At 36.6% G+C, this 21,362-nt stretch overlaps 1 protein-coding gene across 7 annotated transcripts in view; it reads left to right on the top strand.

The window, feature by feature from the left end:
* Positions 1-21,362, top strand: part of EPS8 (epidermal growth factor receptor pathway substrate 8) — a 197,936-nt gene that overhangs the window by 137,790 nt on the left and 38,784 nt on the right. For all 7 annotated transcript variants that reach the window (XM_044941200.1, XM_006052379.3, XM_006052376.3 and 4 more), the window contains 9 exons: positions 405-472; positions 1,522-1,683; positions 3,456-3,605; positions 6,903-6,985; positions 7,553-7,689; positions 11,182-11,255; positions 12,603-12,729; positions 14,676-14,764; positions 15,135-15,209. In XM_044941200.1, coding sequence (XP_044797135.1) covers positions 405-472; positions 1,522-1,683; positions 3,456-3,605; positions 6,903-6,985; positions 7,553-7,689; positions 11,182-11,255; positions 12,603-12,729; positions 14,676-14,764; positions 15,135-15,209 — 965 coding nt within the window. The remainder of the gene's footprint in view (positions 1-404; positions 473-1,521; positions 1,684-3,455; positions 3,606-6,902; positions 6,986-7,552; positions 7,690-11,181; positions 11,256-12,602; positions 12,730-14,675; positions 14,765-15,134; positions 15,210-21,362) is intronic.

Below are 21,362 nucleotides of genomic sequence, written 5' to 3'. Positions count from 1 at the left end.
TATAGTATCCGTGACAGTATTTGCAGCTCCATTTTTGTTCTCAGTGCATTAAAAGATGAAATTTACAAGCCAGATTTTTCTCTTTTCTGGTCAAGAGGACGTCCCTGATTAATAACATCTTTAGATGAAATAACTTTTTTCCTTACACATGAATAATCTTGTTAACTTTTGGGATTATGATCATTTATGTTGGTCAGATCGTTTTTACATTTCATGTAAGCTTTTCCATGACTTTTTCATTGAATATGAATAATGAGTATTTTCAGATAACTACACAATGGTGACTTGTCAACTACTGTACTTATATATGAGATAGACTAGTTTTAGAGATGGCCATGAGACACTGCTATATGAAGTTCAGCCTATTCATGGGTAAATAACAACTTTTTAAACTTCTTTTCCAGAACAAAGGAAGAATTATGCACGGGACAGTGTCAGCAGCGTGACAGATATATCCCAATACCGTGTTGAAGTAAGATACTTTGATGTTTGCTACAATGTAGAATGAAGCTTGAGGGACGTAAAAATTGATAGTAAAATCAGAATGATGTTTTATTTCATGTCTATGATGTTGTAAATTGGGTTGAAATTTTTCTTTTAGATTTTTTAAAAACAGATGTTAAATATAGAAGTATCTAGTTAATCTGTTTTCATGGAGAATAAATTAAAATAACTACTCATTTATCATTATCAGTCTTTTTTTTGGTTAAAAACAGAACAAAGACTTCTATTTTGTATTATGGACTCTTCTTGAAATAAACCTTGATGGTTTTGTCTATAGTTATTGCAAGTTCTGTTTAAACAATGGTCTCTTTTTTAAAAAATTTTCCCTCTATTGCTGTCTTTTAACATACTTGCTCTTAATTGGAATCTATTTGGGTGAACTTTGCTTATTATAGTAGAAAATATTGAATTAGGGAATAATTTTTAAATTGCTCCTGTTTTTAGGTTTCTATTTCCTCAAGCATGCTTAATGAAATTTAAAGTTTTGTTTCAGTGGAGTGAAAAGTTTGACACTTGTTGCAAACTAGAATTGCTGTTGCTGCTCTCAACTACCAGTATCTATAGTTTTCAGGCTGGTTTGTAGACTGTTGTTCTGTTGTTCAACATCTAAATAACCAAGATATAATAAAATGGATTAAATAAAGAGCATATTATTTAAGCTGTTTAAAGTCTGTTTTTCTCATGTTTGTCTAGTTCAACAAGGCTCAGTATTACACAGATTTAGATATTTTATGATTCAAGGCATCATTTTCTCTATTCATCAAAAACCTGTTTTGACTTTATTATCCCAGTAAGGTTCCCATGAAGTTCTAAAGTACTTTGTATTGGGTTGGTGAAAATGTTCATTTGGGTTTTCACATAAGAGGTGGGAAAATCCTGAATGAACTTTTTGACCAACCCAATCTTTGTCTTTCCCCTCTACTAGCTGACTTCAGTTAGGTTAACTTTACAATTTTGGGGGGCAAATGTTTACTAAGAGGCTATGTGTGTTATGTTTTTTCTTTTCTCAATCATAAGCACTTGACCACCTTTGTTCTGGATCGGAAAGATGCTATGATAACTGTTGATGATGGAATAAGGAAGCTGAAATTGCTCGATGCTAAGGGCAAAGTATGGACTCAAGATATGATTCTTCAGGTGGATGAGAAAGCTGTGAGCCTGATCGATTTAGAATCAAAGGCAAGTTTGAAAAACACATACTATTTTATTTTCAAGAAAGTCTAAAAATATTTATGTTCATGTTAGGTCAGATTGTTTGAAAATGGGTAAATATTTGGCACTATAAAATACTCTTGTCAGTGAATTTGAAGGAAAAATGTCCTTCTCCATATACTTTATGCATGCAAAATCATGTTTTTTAAACTAGAAATAGAGGGGATACAATGTTTCTTTAACCATATATGATGAGATGGAAGAAGTGAGGAAAAAATACATAGCGCTAAACTAAAGCCCCTATAGGGCACTATTCTTAAAGACATATGTTAATTATATGCTAGGCCAAGCCATATCCAAGTGTTGTGGTTTGAACCCCAGTGAGTGAATTGGGATGAAGGAGTTTGTGTGTATGTGCCTCAGCTTCCACCAGGTCAACACCGGGTAGCTTTCTTTCACACAGGTAGTCAGGTAAGATGCTGGAGCTCTTAAAAGAGGCCTTTTCTGAGCCCCATCACCTAGTAGGCATTTGAGTTGCTAAGATAAAGAAAATAACTTTTGTAATCATGTTAAGGTATTCTGATAGGAGTAGGGTGTAAAATCTGCCCTTTCTTTCATCTCATCCATTGCATTCTGTGAGAGAATAACACCCGGGAGCTTCTCTAATCCTCCTAGTTTCAAGTAGTTATAGAGAAGGGATATTATTTAATTTATTTTGAAAGAAAATTGTTATCTCCCTGGTGTGGCCTAGAAATTACATTTTGTTTTAATGGAATGTGCATTTTTTGTTTCACCTTTCTGGGTCCCAAGGAATGAGGGCTTAGAATCAATTTATGGTATGATGTCTGTGTATATGTGCTGTCTGTAATAAAAGTTATTGTTTTTTTTTTTATGTTCCAGTTATCAGGGATATTGGATTTTGTTTACTTATAAAAAGCCACCATTTCTCCCATCAATTACATCATGACACTGCTTGCTATTTGTGTAAGGCTATTCATGTTAGGATAACCACCTTAAATGTATCTCATTAACAAAGAATTCGTTATTATTATGAACAGAAAGTTAATTTGTTTCAGAAGTAATTATTTGATCTATCAGGGTCTTATTGGCATGCCTTTTTATTGGTTAGAAACTATTCAATTTCATATGACCAAATGGCTTAATCATTTCAAAGAATGTATTTTTTAGCAAGATTCTTCTAACCCTGATGTTTGACATTTTTGGCTGGAAAAACTTACATAGTAAATTTTTCCATCTCAGAGATTCATGGAAATAAAAAGTGTACAAATGATGTATTATTCTTAGCTTAACATTTGTGATTACTAAAGATAAAAACTAAGAGTTTGACTATAATATTCAAGTAAAAACAAAACATAGCAAAACCTTGATATTAAAGAGCCACAGGGAAAAGAATACCAGGTAAGATGGATAATAACTTTGGAAAGAGGCCTCAGTTTACCTATTTTTCTCTTAAGGGCATCCTCTCTTTCCCATAATCTTAGGCAATCAGTACTGATAATTTCAGGTTTTCTTCTGTTTATTAAGAACAGAACCACATCCCTTTATTAAATAGTTCCATCTTTTCTGCTCTTTCTCTCACTCCTCCTCTAGCCCAGGATGGTGTCTTTTCTGTCTCCTTGTACCTACTCATCCTCCCGTATTTTCTGTGTTTACTACTGTTCATTGTCAATGTGGTTTGCATACTTTTAAAAATTATTGGTATGATGCCTAGAGCTCTTTGTGGAGCAGATTTTATATATCCAATGAAAAGTAAGGCAAGTTGTATTTTTGCTTTTTAGAATGAATTGGAGAATTTTCCTTTGAACACCATTCAGCATTGTCAAGCTGTGATGCACTCCTGTAGCTATGATTCGATTCTTGCCCTGGTGTGCAAAGAGCCAACCCAGAGCAAGCCAGACCTTCATCTTTTCCAGTGTGATGAGATTAAGGTAAAAGACTGGTGAATTTTCTCTCCCTTTAAGCAGATGTTCTAGCTTTGATTACCTCCTTCAATCATATGGCTGCTGCTGCTGCTGCTAAGTTGCTTCAGTCATGTCCGACTCTGTGTGACCCCATAGATGGCAGCCCACCAGGCTCCCTTGTCCCTGGGATTCTCCAGGCAAGAACACTGGAGTGGGTTGCCATTGCCTTCTCCAATGCATGAAAGTGAAAAAAATAAAGTGAAGTCGCTCAGTCGTGTCCGACTTCTAGCGACCCCATGGACAGCAGCCCACCAGGCCCCTCCGTCCATGGGATTTTCCAGGCATGAGTACTGGAGTGGGGTGCCATTGCCTTCTCTGAATCATATGGCTACTAGGTACTAGATTTTTAGTTTCTTACAGTTTTGTAAGGAAAACACCTCAGTATCTTCCCTAGGATGTTTAGGCTAAGTAAATAAAGAGAAGATTGAGTGTTATTTAAAAAATAAGATGCATTCTGTTTATTTAAAAAATGTGCAGATAATACATTAAATTCTTCACTGAGGGACTTGGACTTATAATTAAAGATTGATTCTTCAAAAATCATGCTTCACAGACAATAACCATGTCATCTGTTTTATTCTGTTTTATGCTGGCACCAATCACATAGCATGGGTTATTGCAATGAAACATTTGGACATTTTCCATGGTACTGATTTAAGGGTTACTGTTCAATTATGTAACTTGAATAATTGCTCAAGTTATGTAATCCCCAAGTCATAATGTGAAAAGAGTTGAGCATAGTTACTATACTGGTAATAATACGCCATATCCTGAAGATTTGTATTTCAAAATACACTGTAATTTTCAAATGATTGTAATTTGTGATGCTTTATTGGACATTAGAATTTATCTGCAACCTTGAATCTTTATTTCATGAGTTGATTTCTCTAAAAGGGAAATTGTTTTTAACTGAGTTGATTTTTGCTTTGCCAAGAACAGTGATTTACCACTTGATTGTATGTAATATATACAGGCATTCTTTTTCTTATAAAGAAATGTTGGGAGATTAGCATAAAGTGTCATTTGATCATTTCTGTAATTCTTTGACATTAAAATATGATAGGTAAATTAAGATTGACTATAAATAGTATATTTTATAATTTTCTTTTTATTTCAATTTAGGTCATAAATGACTTTCTAAAAAATTTATTTAAATAAATGACTTTCTTACTTGGAAAGAATTGTGACAATAGATAATTTGTATGTTCATTCGACTTCTCATATGTTGCCTTTGTAAAGTCATAAAACGCATTAAGAATTTTTTTTGCAAGGTTAGATTTGTTACATCAGTAAGGATTAAGATGGATATTTTACTCTGAAAACAGTGAAATTTAATTCAAACATTTTAAACACAGAGAGCTATGCTTAAAGACATCTTAAATCTGCTATATGTCTCAGTGCTCGAAAATCTCTCCCTGGAAACTATTATTGGACTGAGTGAAGTTTCTGGATTCCAGTTTTTAGGATAAAGGGCTTGCTTTATTTGTTGGGGCATGATGATATTGATGGGTCCAAAACAGATTTACAGAATGCTGTTTTGTCCTGCTTAAAAGCTCAAGTACCACCACACAGCTCTATGCATGTACTCACTGGTGCCATATTCCACATTTGGGATGGATTTTTTCCCTTGCCCCATTAGAAATATAAATGCAATGATATATGTAGTTTCTTGCAACTTCCCTTTTGGGTTTTAACCTTTCTTTATCATGGAACTTTATACAATGCTCCTGCCCACCTCAGTATAAATTTTTTCTTGGAAATATGATAGCCAACTCCACACCCTACCCATAGGAAATTCAGGACTCCTAAACATTCTTCCTGAAACTAGGATGTTCTTACCCAAGTGAAGCTGGACTAGGACATGTTAGCAATCTCGTTTAATAGTTGTGTGACCTAGGCCAAATCATATGAGTATTCCTCAGTTCTACTAATTATAAAATAAGAAAAGATTATATGATCTTTAAGTGTCGCCTCACTGCTAAAATTTTATGATACCTGTGCCTATGGTAAAGAATATAATATGTAACTATGTATGTATGTGTGTGTGTATATGGGAGCATTCCTGGTGGCCCCACGGTAAAAGAATCCTCCTGCCAATACAGGAGATGCAGGTTTGATCCCTGAGTCAGGAAGATCCCCTGGAGAAGGAAATGGCAAGCCACTCCAGTATTCTTGCCTGGGAAATGCCATGGACAGAGGAGCCTGGCAGCCTGCAGTCTGTGAGGTTGTAAAGAGTCACACATGACTTAGCAACTAAATAACAATGTGTGTGTGTGTGTGTGTGTGTGTGTGTATTTGGGGAAAACATACATAATTACAGAGAACAAGCAGACATAAAATAGGAGATGAATATATCCCAGCAAGAATGTGATATACAGTAATAATCACTGGCTATAAGTGAAGTCGCTCAGTCATGTCCGACTCTTTGCGAGTATTGGAGTGGGTTGCCATTGCCTTCTCCAGGGGATCTTCCCGACCTAGGGATTGAACCCAGGTTTCCCGCATTGTTGGCAGACGCTTTACCCTCTGAGCCACCAGGGAAGCCCCATAAATAAACCTCAGAACCAAACAAACTTCTTAGCTGCTAATCTCATATTGGTTCCCAAGAAAACCACATCAGACATTCAAATGCTCTTGTTGGAAGAGTATCAGAAACATCATTCCTTTGGAGAAAGCTAAATTTTATTAACCTGAAGTGACAGAATAAAAGGGTTATCACAAGGGTTACAGCCAGGTGTTGGGGTTCACCTAGTGATGACTTGGGGCTGTCTTAAACTGAGGGAGTGGCTCTGCTGGAACTGAGTTATGTATGTCCACGGTTAATGGGTGCCCAGTGGACAGTGAGGATGGGGGAGGGGAGGGATGCTGCTGCATATGCTGGTACTTCCGATTCCTCCACCTCTTCCCAGGCAGAGGTATTAACCCAGTTACATTTTCAGCATGTGATTATACTTTCAACATATGCAAATCCTTTTTCTCTTTGCTTTTATACAAGTATAGCTTTTTTTTTTTTTTAATTAAAGGAGTCTGGATGAAATAGTCTTTAAAAATTCCTTCCATTTTCGAATCCTTTCGTTACAAAGTTCACTGAAAAAAACTACAAGTGTCATGTTTCAAAAGCAGATTTTTTTTAAAAAGTCACTTTTCTTTTGCATCAGGACATTTATTGATTTGGACAGCGCACATAATCCCTCTTTTTGTTTTAACCTACATACCAAGATAAAGAAATCCATAACCTCCTAGGTAACTTGTCTTTCGTTGCAGGCAAACCTAATTAGTGAAGATGTTGAGAGTGCGATCAGTGACAGCAAAGGAGGGAAGCAGAAGAGGCGGCTTGATGTCTTGAGGTAAAAGCATTAAAAGAAATTAAGGGCTAGAATTGGTTTTTATTTGAGTCATTTTTTTTCTTTAAAAATTAAAATATTTTCATCAAAGGTATATTATCATGTTTTACAGATTACAGTCTGTAATCTCAGCTCATTTGCTTTCCCAGGGTTGTTGGTGTGTATGTGTGTGCGCATGGCTTTTCTCCCCATAATTCTGGGATTTCTCTGGTGTGGCTTCTCCCACTTCTGTTATCCTAGAGACTCATGAACAAAAGAGTGGCATTTTAAGGGAAGATAGCCTAAGGGAATATAAACAGATATTAGGACTCTAGTTTTGTTAACACCCTTTGCTAATCATAGGAGACCCAGAAAAATACATTAAACCTGGTTTTCAGCTGAACTGAAAATGTTCTATACTTTTCATATACATTTATAAATATACATAATATGGAATGGTTAAGAAATCCTTGTTTTTCTACCCCAAGGCATACTTCTAGAGGTTAAAGAACTAATACATAAAACTGAGAGAACTGATGTGTTATAGAAATAGAGATGGTAAAAATTCAGTTTGTTTTCATCTGTTTTCAGGATGATTTCCAAAGCAGACCCTGGTATACCACCTCCACCCAAGGCTCCTGCCCCCGTGCCCCCTGGCACTGTGACCCAGGTGGACGTTAGGAGTCGAGTGGCAGCCTGGTCCGCATTGGCAGCTGACCAAGCAGACTGTGAGTACTTCCAGGAACTGGTACTTATTGAACATTTACTTTGAATTGTGACCCAGTTCTTGCTTTCAGCCTCTGATGCTGATTTCTAAGCTGAAACTTGAGGTTAGTTTTGTAAAAATAGATCTTATGTAAAGAAAAGTTAAACCTTGGGCTTTATAAGATTATTGTCTCTTAAGAGTTAAGACCAATCTTTTAATAAATCTAGTGTTAGAGTCTTTTCTTTTTAAAGCACTCAAAGAGGGAGTTTGACTCAACTAACAATTAAAAGAATGATAATAGAATATTTTAATATACTTAATATTATAAAATATATTTAAATATAATATATTACACTTATATAATATATTTAATATAATATTTTAATATATAAATTATTTTAATATTTTATATAATTTAGATCAATATTTTTTAATGATAATACTTCAAAGTTCTTTCCACTACTGTTATCTTACCACTGTCTTCTCTTGGACAAACTGTTCATGTTTACAAGGGCAGGATGTCAGGACAGGAGATAGGGAGGTGGAAAAGGGCTAAATTGCATTCACCATCATGTAAATTTACCTAATGGGTCCCATGTCTGTACTGTCATTTTGCTTTGATATTCTTTAAAACAAGTAACTGTACCAAAGAACATACTGTAATATATGTCAGAATGTTTCACTATGTTTGAAATTTGTATAACTGGAAAATGCCTTAACATGTGTTTGGTCCAGTCTCTTGATTTAAAGGGTAAATAAATTGTGATCTGGTGAGTCTGAATTTGATGGAGACCATAGCGTCAATTCTTTTACCTCCTAGTTCAGTGTGACTACTTAAATCACTTACTCTTTACCTAGTAAAGCATCATTCATGAGAATATCTAGCAGTGTAGTTAAACTACAAAACTTAATTGACAAAATGAGTGATACTAGACTGTCCTTTGAGTCTGGTGAACCAAAATTTAGGCTCTGGGGTAAGCCCGGGATATACCTGTGTGACCTTAAAAGTTATGCCTCACTTGCAGAATGGAAATGAGTTAAACTCATATGTTTCTGTGAATCTGAAAGGGAATAATGTATATGATAGTACCTGGAACAGTATAGTAGGTAGTCATTTTTGCCAAATTGAGTTCATTTTTATCAATCACTTTCCATTTTATTTTTTTTTTATTTTATTTTATTTTTAAACTTTACATAAATTCTTGTGTCCTTAAAGCTATTTTCAGTTTACATATAAGCCCAGCTACCAAACAGATGAAAGAAAGAAATCTTTGAAGCATCCATTTTTCAAAAATAAAGTAGCATAATTATTAGTTACTGTAACTTTATAACACTTTATATACATTTCCACTTTGTATTTAAAATGCTGAGTGGAATTTTATAGTGTTTTCTACTTCTTGTGTACTTAGAGTACTTTTGCTATTATTACTCTTTTGGTAGAGGAGATGTGGATTTTATTTTGAGAGAGGTCAAAATGGTCTTCCTTGAAGTTGAGGAAGGATAAGATACCTTAAGTTTTTTAGACATTCTGAATAAACCTATAAGAACATCCATCAAACCTATAATTTACAACAAGAAAAATCTATTCCCAGGGATTTCTGAGCCCTCATTGTGTGTGTTAGTTACTCAGTCATGTCCGACTCTGTGAACCCCATGGACTGTAGCCCACCAGGCTCCTCTATCTATGGGATTCTCCAGGCAAGAATACTGGAGTGGGTTGCCATTCCCTTCTCCGGGGGATCTTCCTAACCCAGGGATCGAATCCCAGTCTCCTGCATTGCAGGCAGACTCTACAGTCTGAGTCACCAGTGAAGTCCCTCATTAGATGTTGTCTAAAATACTCTGTACAGTCTCATCTATTAAGTTACAGTTATATAAGCTTTTCAGAACTTCTAGTTTACTACTAGGTCAAACAGAACACACTGCTTACCATATGAAGTTCTGCCTGGATCCAGGCCACTTTGTAGTTGAAAGCCCTCTAAGAAGAGTATCTCTCTGCTCGCCTGAAGGCTCCAGCTGACTTAGGTTGGATGACTTCTTCTTTGGATCCTTGACATAGCTCTTGGGGCTTCCCAGGTGGTGCAGTGGTAAAGAATCTGCTTGCCAGTGCAGGAGACCTGGGTTTGATACCTGGGTCTGAAAGATCCCCTGGAGGAGCAAACGGCAACCCACACCAGTATTCTTGCCTGGAGAATCACATGCATAGAGGAGCCTGGCAGGCTACAGTCCACAGGCCCCAAAGAGTCAGACAGAACTGAGCATGCAGGCACGCATGCAGCCATAGCTCTGCCCTGACTCCACAAGAGATCTCTGTAGAATAGTGGCAACTGCAGTGTGTTCCTAGCAGTGCCTCAGACGATGAAAAACTCTGAGAAATACTGCATATCTTTCACTGTGTCCTCCAAATGGTATTTTGGGAGTTCCTAATACCTATATTTCAGCTTCAACTTAACTGTTGCCCAGTATACCTATAAGCAAGATAGCAGCCAACCACATGTAAAAACAGCAGCTAACTGGCTAGATTTCATATATGGAAATTGTACTGATTAAGTTTCGTAAGACTCAGTGATTTTTTTTTTCCTTTTTTTTGGTGAATATTCCATTTAAGGGTAACTTAGGCATAGAGGAGGCATAGCAGTTTGCAGTATTTTTTGCACTTCTCTGTATTGAACATGATGAGCCATGAGGATCCATCATGAGTTGTGTTTCCATTTAGTAATGATGCAGTTCTCCTGTTTCATCCATCCCTTTTTCTTTCACTTCATCTACTGAGAAATCTTGGAATGAGTATCTGTGTTAATTGACAGTGTTAACAGTCTTGTAGCTGGAAGGAGTTCAGATAATGATACTGATTATCATGCCCCAGTCAGCTGAGCTAACATAGTATCTCGTGACTTTTGTTCTTCAATTTGCAAATTCTTGTAGGTATTTTTGCTTTTAAAGCATATAGCTTCAAATGAGAATAAGCCCGATATTGTGGGCTTTAAGCTTAATTACAAGTGGAATATTAGAAGCTCTTTATATCAGAAGACCCAAAGCTTTACTATTATCACAGTGTTAGAAAGTATGAGAATGAGGAGCTTTAAAACTTAGAACTTAGTTGGCCCCTTTTAAGAAATTGATGATTAAAAAACGTGTATATTTTTTCTTCTGTAGGAATTAAAGGGCACTGTTGGGCTTGTTTCCACAGGCATCTGACGTTAGAAGAGAGAGAATAGAGGGGACATAGCAGGGTAAATCAATACCATGCACATGGAAGGCTGGTCCTTCAGCTCTGTCAAGTGTGGTGGTGGGAATGACTGTCAGAGATGAGGGTGGTGAGGATACACGTGTCAGAGATGCTAGTGGCGAGGGTGCAGGCCAGGGGTGATGAGCACAGCTTTGATTTTTGTATCCAGTGCAAGTGTTTACTTTTGCCAGTGACACTCTTTTCTAGACAGTTTGCATGTCTGGTTATCTATATTGGTATCACTTAAGCAATAGGTTGAAATATGTATGATTTTCTTTTCTTTAGTTGAGAAACAGAGAAATTATTACCAGCAGGAAGAAACACCTGAGATGATGGCAGCCCGCATTGACAGAGATGTGGTAAGTGAAATAGTCATCATTAGGTCATTGGCTTTTTCTTTTTTTAGAGTAAAAATATTAACAGGAAAAGTTAAGTTGATTTAAATAAAGATATTTTGTGGAAACTATATTTTTTCTTTTCAGTGGTGGCTATGACCTTTGAATAATTTTTTTTTCTTAACAATTTTTGCCTTTATGCCAATATTTAGCTAGTAGACTATGGCTGTGATAGAACTAGGATATTAACTGGTTTACAAAGGAGTTTAAGCTGAATTGTCAAGATTTGAGGGATTTTTCTTTTCTTGTGGTTTGTAATCTATAATTAAAATATATTTTTAATTTGTCTTCCTGGAATTTATTCTAAAATATTTTATAATGCCTGAAAGATAAAAGTTATGTGACACTTCTTAAGGGTAGATACGTATATTTTAATACTTTATAAAAGATAAGGCTATATTGATTTTGATTTCTCTATAGTAATTTCCTGGCAAAATGACAATGCCCTGTGACATAATTATAAAATATAATGTCAGTATAATTGCTTTTTATACTCTACTTATGTTCTGAGCTTATTTGGAAACAAATACTTAAAGGACTTTAGAGTTTGAAATTTAATTTTTATATTACAGTGTTACTTGTTAACACTTAAAGGTTTATTTAATACTCAAAAGCTTATTTAATCTCAGTTTTTAGTCTTTAAAAGAATGTCAAGTTTCACACGTAAAAGGAAGTCAAGAAAGACTATAGTATGTATAATATACAGTATATATTAATATATGATATGATATAATATATAGTATAATTGAAGTTGATCTCATGATCTGTGAAAGCATAGTGCATCATTAATTCTGCTTTACCCTGTAGAAATTCCTATTAATGCCTATTATTACAGATTATCAATGTGTGTGTTATGTTATCACAACATTCTATATACCCTTAGTCCTGAAAAATAATATTGTCATTGCTTTATTGGGAAGTTTATTAGAAAAACTGAAATGCTAGTGCTATTCTAACAAACTATTTTCTTAGAACACCCCCGCCCCCCAACTTTATGTGGGAAGAACACAATGAGAAAATTAGAGTCATTGAAAATAGTTAATCTGAATATGTATTGTGAATGTTTTCTTTATGATATTGAAAATAGAATAAAATAAAACTAAATAAAAATGTGAATGTTAGACTTTAGCCACAGGCATGCTAGTTGAATACTTTTTCTTAGAATTAGTGATAAACTTGAAATTTATATGTGGGAAGTGTTCCTTTTTCTTTTCTTTCTTTTAAACTTTCTGATTTTCCTTCACAGTGTAAAGCTAAGGCAAAAATAGTTTTCTTCTGCTTTATAGTTTATTCTGTAATTTCTAATTTCAGCAAATCTTAAACCACATTTTGGATGACATTGAATTTTTTATCACAAAACTCCAAAAAGCAGCTGAAGCATTTTCTGAACTTTCTAAAAGGAAGAAAGCTAAGAAAGGTAAAAAGAAAGGACCAGGAGGTAAGTTGGATTTTCTTAACCTTCTAAAGAACCATTCAGAATGCCAGTGCTAGGCAGAGCTGGCACTTCAGAGTTGTTAAACAGAACTCCATTGACCAGAGACCAAGATCCCTTTTCTGGTGTTGAGAGAACCAGTGATGTAGGCGGAGAGTACGATAAACCTGGGGAATAGCCCATTTGGTCCCAATTTGGCTACAGTAAAGAAAGACTCTAAGTCATTCTGCCTAAATTATTTAGAGACTCATTCAATAGTGGCCATCTGTCTATAGTTTTTGTTAGTCATTGTAAAGATAATGTCTGTTAAAGTCATAGCACCATTCTTCTCATATTTAAATTTATTTTACCATAAATGTAGAACCTCATTATTTTGTTAAATTAAAGGATTGACTCTGCTCATTAAAATAGTTAAAAATATCAATGGATTTTAATTTTTTGTCACAAAACTCCAAACAGTCAGGTCACCTTCAAGCAGTTTTTACATATGCTGCAGTTCAGTTATTTAAAATGACCCCAAGATATATTGGACTTCCCTGGTGGCTCAGACGGTAAAGCGTCTGTCTACAACGCGGGAGACCCAGGTTCGATCCCTGGGTTGGGAAGATCCCTTGGAGAAGGAAATGGCAATCCACTCCAGGACTATTGCCTGGAAAATCCCATGGACAGAGGGTCCTGGTAGGCTACAGTCCATGAGGTTGCAAAGAGTCGGACACGACTGAGTGACTTCCCTTTCCCTTTGCCTCCCTTTCAAGATATATAAAATTATAATTTTGTAACAAAATGGTATAGATGGAAATATATAAGAAAAGAATAAATATTCTTTTCATTACACCTGATTTCCACATCTTTCTCTAGCTCTATCTATATCATAAGCACATAACAGTAGACCTGTCTTCTAGAAGTATGTATGTGGATATACTTTACCTTATATATTCTGAAATTCAGTATTATTGCTTTCTGATGTACTTGCTGCTCTTGTACTCTTTACAAAGGGTATGCCATCTTATTGGTCATCCAAATTCAGAACCATAGATTTTTTGGTGAGTCCATTCTTTAGTTTATAACCAACATTGATTTTATTTTTTCAGCCTCTCTTGTATAAAGTATTTTTCCCTTTTCAGTTTCATATCCAGCAGCTGCTTCAAGGTACCTCATTTTTTACCCAGCTTTCTAAGCAACCTTCAAGCCTCTAGTCTTCCGTTTTGTGAGGACATTCTTCTTAAAGGTGTAAGGCAGTTACTTCACTTTTTCTGCTGAAAAGCTTGTTAATCTCATGTTCTATTGTTTATGTAAGTCAAACTCCTCACCCTGGTGGTCAGGGTCATTCACAGTCTCACCTTGATCTACTTTTCCATTCTCATGTGTCTTTGCTTTTCTGTTTGTTGTTTCACGTAGAAACTATTTCCTTTTTCCATGTTTTTGCTAATGCTGCTTTTATTCAACCATGATGTTTTTCTTACCAGACTGCCCTGGAACAAACTTTGCAAATCCCATCTAAAAACTGCTTTTCCCAGGACACATCCTTAAGTGTACATTTCCTCATCTGTAGTCTCTTTGTAGCCTCAGTTGAAACGTCTCTTACTTATCTGATTCATATCGTCTATGGATTTTTAGGGCCTTAGGAGTAGGATGTGTAACTTACACAACTTACACATTTTTATAGTCTTCATGGTGATAAACACAGTGATGAGCATGTAGAAGGGCTACAGTATAAATTTATGGAACCTGATCAGTAATCTGGTAGCACCTAAGGGTACAGTAATCCATTTCAAGGGTTGGGTGATCTTAATTTGTTACAGTCAGTCTATGAGAAGTGGGGAGGTGACTAGGTAGCATGATATCTGATGTGATCATCAAACTTTACAAACATAAATGTGTTTTCTTTTCATTGATTAAGTTTTCTTGGAACTTTGACCTCATCTACCTGCTTCTCCTATTTAATTCTTTAGAGGGTGTTTTAACACTGCGGGCAAAACCTCCACCTCCTGATGCATTTGTGGACTGTTTCCAAAAGTTTAAACATGGATTTAACCTTCTGGTAAGTGAAATTTATTTATGTATTATTTGAAGCAACAAATGGAAGAGATCAGAGTCTAGCCAGGATGTACCTGATCAAATTAAGAGATTAAACTGTTATTGTAGAATTTTTTGTATGTGTTTTTATTTGCCTTTAATTAGAATAGCAGATTGCAAAACTTATACATCTAAGACACTTGATCAAAAAAGGATGACTCTAATTTTTAAAATGAAATTCTCCTAATCTAATTCAGTGCTTGCTAATTGAGATTCCAAAGGTGAAACTAGTAGCAAAACCTCTTCTTTTGAGTCTGTGTTGAACCTTTTTGAATGTCTGTCTTTGGCCTGATTACATTGCAGTAATGTGTTTGCCTGCTGTTTTAATCTTACAGGCCAAATTGAAATCTCACATCCAGAATCCTAGTGCTGCAGATTTGGTTCATTTTTTATTTACTCCATTAAATATGGTAAGATTTTGTTAATTTCAGAAAGTAATTATTCTTAGCATTTTTTCAACCCCACATATCTGTCTAGATTATCTTGATAGTTTTTCTTCATTGCCTTGCTTGGGTACTATTTCTTTTGGTGTCTGTTGTGTACATCGATGATGTGAAATTTGAAAGCTTAAAAGAAGAACTAAAGAGCCTCTTGATGAAAGTGAAAGAGGAGAGTGAAAAAGTTGGCTTAAAGCTCAACATTCAGAAAACTAAGATCATGGCATCCAGTCCTATCACTTCATGGCAAATAGATGGGGAAACAGTGGAAACAGTGGCTGACTTTATTTTTGGGGGCTCTAAAATCACTGCAGATGGCGACTGCAGTCATGAAATTAAAAGACGGTTACTCCTTGGAAGGAAAGTTATGACCAACTTAGACAGCATATTAAAAAGCAGAGACATTACTTTGTCAACAAAGAACCGTCTAGTCAAGGCTATGGTTTTTCCAGTGGTCATGTATGGATGTGAGAGTTGGACTATAAAGAAGTCTGAGCACCAAAGAATTGATGCTTTTGAACTGTGGTGTTGGAGAAGACTCTTGAGAGTCCCTTGGACTGCAAGGAGATCCAACCAGTCCATCCTAAAGGAAATCAGCCCTGAATATTCATTGGAAGGACTGATGTTGAAGCTGAAACTCCAATACTTTGGCCACCTCATGTGAAGAGTTGACTCTTTTGAAAAGACCCTGATGCTGGGAAAGATTGAGGGCAGGAGGAGAAGGGTAAAACAGAGGATGAGATGGTTGGAAGGCATCACTGACTCAATGGACATGAGTTTGGGTAAACTCTGGGAGTTCGTGATGGACAGGGAGGCCTGGTGTGCTGCGGTTCATGGGTTCGCAAAGAGTCAGACACGACTGAATGACTGAACTGAACTGAAAAGAAACTTAGAAATTGCCTAGTCCAAACACTTAATTTATTAGCTGAGGAAACTGATGTCTTTGACAGAACTAAGAAAATGAGAAAAAAGAAAGATTTATTGAATGCCAGTGTTTTAGTATATACTAGTATCCAAAATCACTGCAGATGGTGACTGCAGCCATGAAATTAAAAGACGCTTACTCCTTGGAAGAAAAATTATGACCAACCTAGGTAGCATATTGAAAAGCAGAGACATTACTTTGCCAACAAAGTTCCGTCTAGTCAAAACTATGGTTTTCCCAGTGGTCATGTATGGATGTGAGAGTTGGACTGTGAAGAAAGCTGAGCACTGAAGAATTGATGCTTTTGAACTGTGGTATTGGAGAAGACTCCTGAGAGTTCCTTGGACTGCAAGGAGATCCAACCAGGCCGTTCTGAAGGAGATCAGCCCTGGGTGTTCTTTGGAAGGAATGATGCTAAAGCTGAAACTCCAGTACTTTGGCCACCTCATGTGAAGAGTTGACTCATTGGAAAAGACTCTGATGCTGGGAGGGATTGGGGGCAGGAGGAAAAGGGGACAACAGAGGATGAGATAGCTGGATAGCATCACTGACTCGATGGACGTGAGTTTGAGTGAACTCTGGGAATTGGTGATGGACAGGGAGGCCTGGCGTCCTGCGATTCATGGGGTCACAAGATTCGGACACAACTGAGCGGCTGAACTGAACTGAGTATACAACGTAAATGGCTTGAACAATATAGAAAGTTCTATGTCTCTCAAAACAGGCTAGGCATGAGGAGTCCAATGCTGACAGATAGCTTTGCTCTATGAAGTTACCCAGAGATTTCTTTCAGTGAGATGTTCCTCCATCTCCTGAGCTGCATCTGATTCAATCACTTGTTCATTCATTTATTTATTCAGCAAATATTAATTGGGAGCCTGCTACATGCTATGAGCTTCCCTGGTGGCTCAGAGGTTAAAGCGTCTGCCTGCAATGCAGGAGACCTGGGTTTGATCCCTGGGTCGGGAATATCCCCTGGAGAAGGAAATGGCAACCCACTCCAGTATTCTTGCCTGGGAAATCCCATGGACGGAAGAGCCTGGTGGCCTACAGTCCACAGGGTCGCAAAGAGTCGGACACGACTTCACTTTCACTTTACATGCTTGGCATTATTGGTAGCTCATCAAAAACAAAACACATAAATTCTTTTTTTAACCTTTTTATTTTGTATTGGAATACAGCCAGTTAACAATGTTGTGATAGTTTCAAGTGGACAGCAAAGGGGCTCAGTCACACACGTGTATCCATTCTCCCCCACACTCCCATCCCATCCAGGGTGCCACACAACATTGAGCAGGGTTCCCTGTGCTCTACAGTATGTCCTTATTATTCATTTTAAATATAGCAGTGTATACATGTCTATCCCAAACTACCTAACTATCCCTTCCTCCTTCTCTTCCCTCCTGGCAGCCATACATTCATTCTCTAAGTCTGTGAGTCTGTTTCTATTTTAAATAAGGTCATTTGTATCATTTCCTTTTAGATTCCACATTTAAGGGATGTAATACAATATTTCTTCTTCTTTGACTTCACTCAATGACAGTCTGTAGGTCCATCCATGTTGTTGCAAATGGCATTGTTTCATTCTTATTAATGGTTAAGTACTATTCCATTGTATGTATGTACCACATCTTTTTTACCCATTCCTCTCTCAGTGGATGTTTAGGTTGCTTCCATGTCTTGGCTGTTATAAACAGTGCTGCGGTGAACATTGGGGTACATGCATCCTTTTGGACCATAAAACACATAAATTCTTATTGGAACTTATGTTGTATTATGTAGTGGCAGCCAATAATCTGAAAAATGAATAAATAATTCACTCAAAATAAATCCTGTGTGGAAAAATACAGAGAAGGAGACAGGGAGTGCCATGTATGTGTGTGTGTATGTGTTGTGAAGTATTACACTTTTTTGAATAGGGTTGTTTAAGGGAATGACTCCATGAAAAGGTATCATTTGAGGAAATGAAGTAAGAAATGAGTCATGTGGATTTCTGAAGGAAGAGAGTTCCAGGCAGAAAACAGCTAATGTTGATGCTCCGAGACGGTAACATGTAAATCCTGTTCTTGGAAGAAATAGGTATTGTCACTTGAATGGAATAAAAGGGAGCTCAACTAGCGGGAGCTGAAGTCAGCAAACAGGAGGACATATCCTATTGGTCTTCACTGATGATTGTGGAACCTTTGACGCTTTTGGAAGGTTTACAGCAGAAAAGGATTGCTTTGGCTGCAGTGTTTAGAAATTTGAGGGAAGAAGGGACTGAGGTGGCCCTGGAAATAATCCTGATGAGAGATTATGTAGTTGCGACCAAGTAACTAACATTGGAGGTGGTGATAAGTGTAATTCTTGTTATTAAACAGAAGCAACAGGAGTTGCTGGCAGATTGTAAGTATTGTGTAAGAGTCCAAGATTTCTCCACAGTTCTGGCTTGAGACTGGAAGGATGGACTAATTATTAACTGAGATGGGGAAGACTGTGAGTAAAATAGGTTTTTGGCAGGAGGTAAGGAATATTCTTTAGATGATGTCAAAACTGAGTTATGTCCAGATGGAGAAATCTGAATTGGTAGTTGAATGTATGAATCTGGGATTCAATGGAGAAATCAGGCTAGAGTTATAACTGTGAAAATCCTCTGCATACATGGCCATGAAATTGGATGGTGCCACCAAGGAAATGATGATAAATAAAAAAGAAGAAGGGGTGATGGAGCCTTAGGTAGTTTCAGTGAAGAGAGTGAGAAGAATCAGCAAAAAAGTGAGAATAAGCAGGAAATCAGGAGAAGAAAAACAGGAGTACCATAGTAGGTATTCTAGAAGCCAGATGAAGAAAATGTTTGCAAGAGGAGGAATTGAGATACTCAGGCTAGGCACTTCTAATGTGGAAGCTGACTTACCTCCGTGTCCTAGTAACAGCCATACAATGGCAAAGAAAAATAACTTTAAGAAGGTGACTGAGCTTAAACAGTTACTGGCATTATCCAAATGGTGTGGACTTACTCATATGGCCATGCCTAACACCAGAGGCATGGCATCTCCACTGGAGCAGCTATGAGTCCATCGAAAATGTAGGGACTTCTCTTTTTAGAAGGAAGAAGGAGAGAATGGATACTAGGGGATAGTTAATAGTCTTTGAAGGCCCATACATGCCAGGTATAGTAATGTGTTCATAACACAGGTTTTCCTGCAGAAAACTCCCCTTCTTGTATTTTTGTAAAAAACATACTTTTATATAAGGTGTAATTTTTGAAGCTAACAAAATGGTGCATTGGGAACAGTCACTTGATGAAGAAGCTGGATATTTCCATGATTTTATCCAGCAAAAGGTTATACCACTTGTGGCGTAGGCCAGGATCCAAGATACACATTTTCATCTTCTAGATTTTCCATACGCAGGTATAGTCTTTTCTTATACGTTTAATGAAATAGGTGCAGTAGTATACGTTCCTTCCCATTTTCCCTTTCTTATATTTACAAACCGTGTAATAGTGGGTTTTCCAAGCTAACGTGTACCACTGCCTTGTCTTCCTGGACAGCTAAAAAAATTAGCTGAAATAATATTTGAGGGCACAAAGTAAAGCACTGGGATTTAAGAAAAGCGTGGCAACAGAAAGCAGGTGGAACAGTTGTTAGCTTTTCGTACAGACAGATCCCAGAAGAGACTGAGCTACAAATCACTCTTTTCTAAGATACAGCATAAGACCACACATTTGATGTCATTCCTCTTTTTGTGAGGAGGGTAAGTGAGGGAGCCACAGTGAGAAGACAGAATCTTTCTTTTAAATACCTCTAGAAGGACGGTTTTCTGTTTGATGGAGTGGTTTTGAATGGTTCATCCTGTAAAAAGAGCAAATGATTGCTTTCTAGAATAACAATAGCAATAATGATAATTGTTAGTGGTATGTGACTGCTCTGTGTGTTATTTCTGTGATCTTTTTTTAAAAGGTAAGAATGGTAACTATGAAGCAGATAAATTTCACTAATTTGATTTAGAGCATATGAAGACCATAGCCACTGAGTTCTTCAATCTTTATAAAAAATGGAGCAAATTAAAGCATTTCTCATAGGTTTTGCTTGAATATCAGAAAAAATGAGAAAAAGAATCCAGGTAACAAAAAGGAATACACGTCATTCTTCTTTCCCCAAGGGTAACTAGACAAGACCTGAAGTAGAATATGAAATGAATACTGTTTTACAAACATTGGAAAGTAAGTAACCGTATCAACATGAATTTCAGAACTATCTTGTGATAAGCAGGATGGAAGATGAAAGTTCAAGGCTACATCAATAATTTATGAATGTGTCCCTACGTTGTTGCTATAAATAGAGCATCTGATTTCTACTTGCCTAGTTATTGTTGAATAATTCTTGCTTTTTAAGCACTTTTAAAAATTGGATCAAAGCTCTCCATATGCAAAGAAACTGGTTATAGCTCATTAACAAAATTTTTATTCTTTATTCTTCAACACATTTAAAACTATCTTAGTTCGAGTGTTAGGAAGTATTGTTTAGAAAGCAATTTTGCCACCTCCTTTCATTCTGTTCACAGTCTTTCACAGATCATAAGTAGGTATTAGATGTTACACAGAATGGAACTATAAAATGGTGGGACTGGTTTCCCTAACATAAAAAAATTAGTTCTTTGTAATCAGGCTATGCATCTGAAAACACTGATTCATTTTATATTTTCTTTTTTTTATTTTATATTTTCATTTCTCAAAAATGACTCCTTATTAATGGTCTCCCAAACATAACACTTCAGTTGCTTCATTCAGTATGCTGCCTACTGAGTCACAGACATTTTATTTAGACAAGAGAAATGGATAGGTACATTTATTCGGTGCCTGTTGCCAGCCAGACAAAATTTTGTGGTTTTAAACTTTGTGAGTTACCATGTGTACAATAGATAGCTAGCAGGGAACTTTCTGTATGGCACAGGGAGCTCAGCCCAGTGCTGTGTGGTGACCTAGAGGGGTGGGCTGGGGGTTGGGTGAGAGGGAGGCTAGAAGGGAGGGGATATATGTATACATGTTCACTTTGTTGTATAGCAGAAACTTTCATAACATTGTAAAGCAATTATACTCCGATTTAAACAAAGACATGTGATTAAACCATAAGACTTCATGGGTGCCTCCCCTGTCCTCAGCATTTCCATACAGGCATACCCACAGCACATACATGCGCACACGTGCCTACTTACATTCT

The sequence above is a fragment of the Bubalus bubalis genome, chromosome 4 (assembly GCF_019923935.1).
Source record: "Bubalus bubalis isolate 160015118507 breed Murrah chromosome 4, NDDB_SH_1, whole genome shotgun sequence".
Lineage (NCBI taxonomy): Eukaryota > Metazoa > Chordata > Mammalia > Artiodactyla > Bovidae > Bubalus > Bubalus bubalis.
Note: the sequence above shows the minus strand (reverse complement) of the source record. Positions and strands in the feature narration are given on the sequence as shown.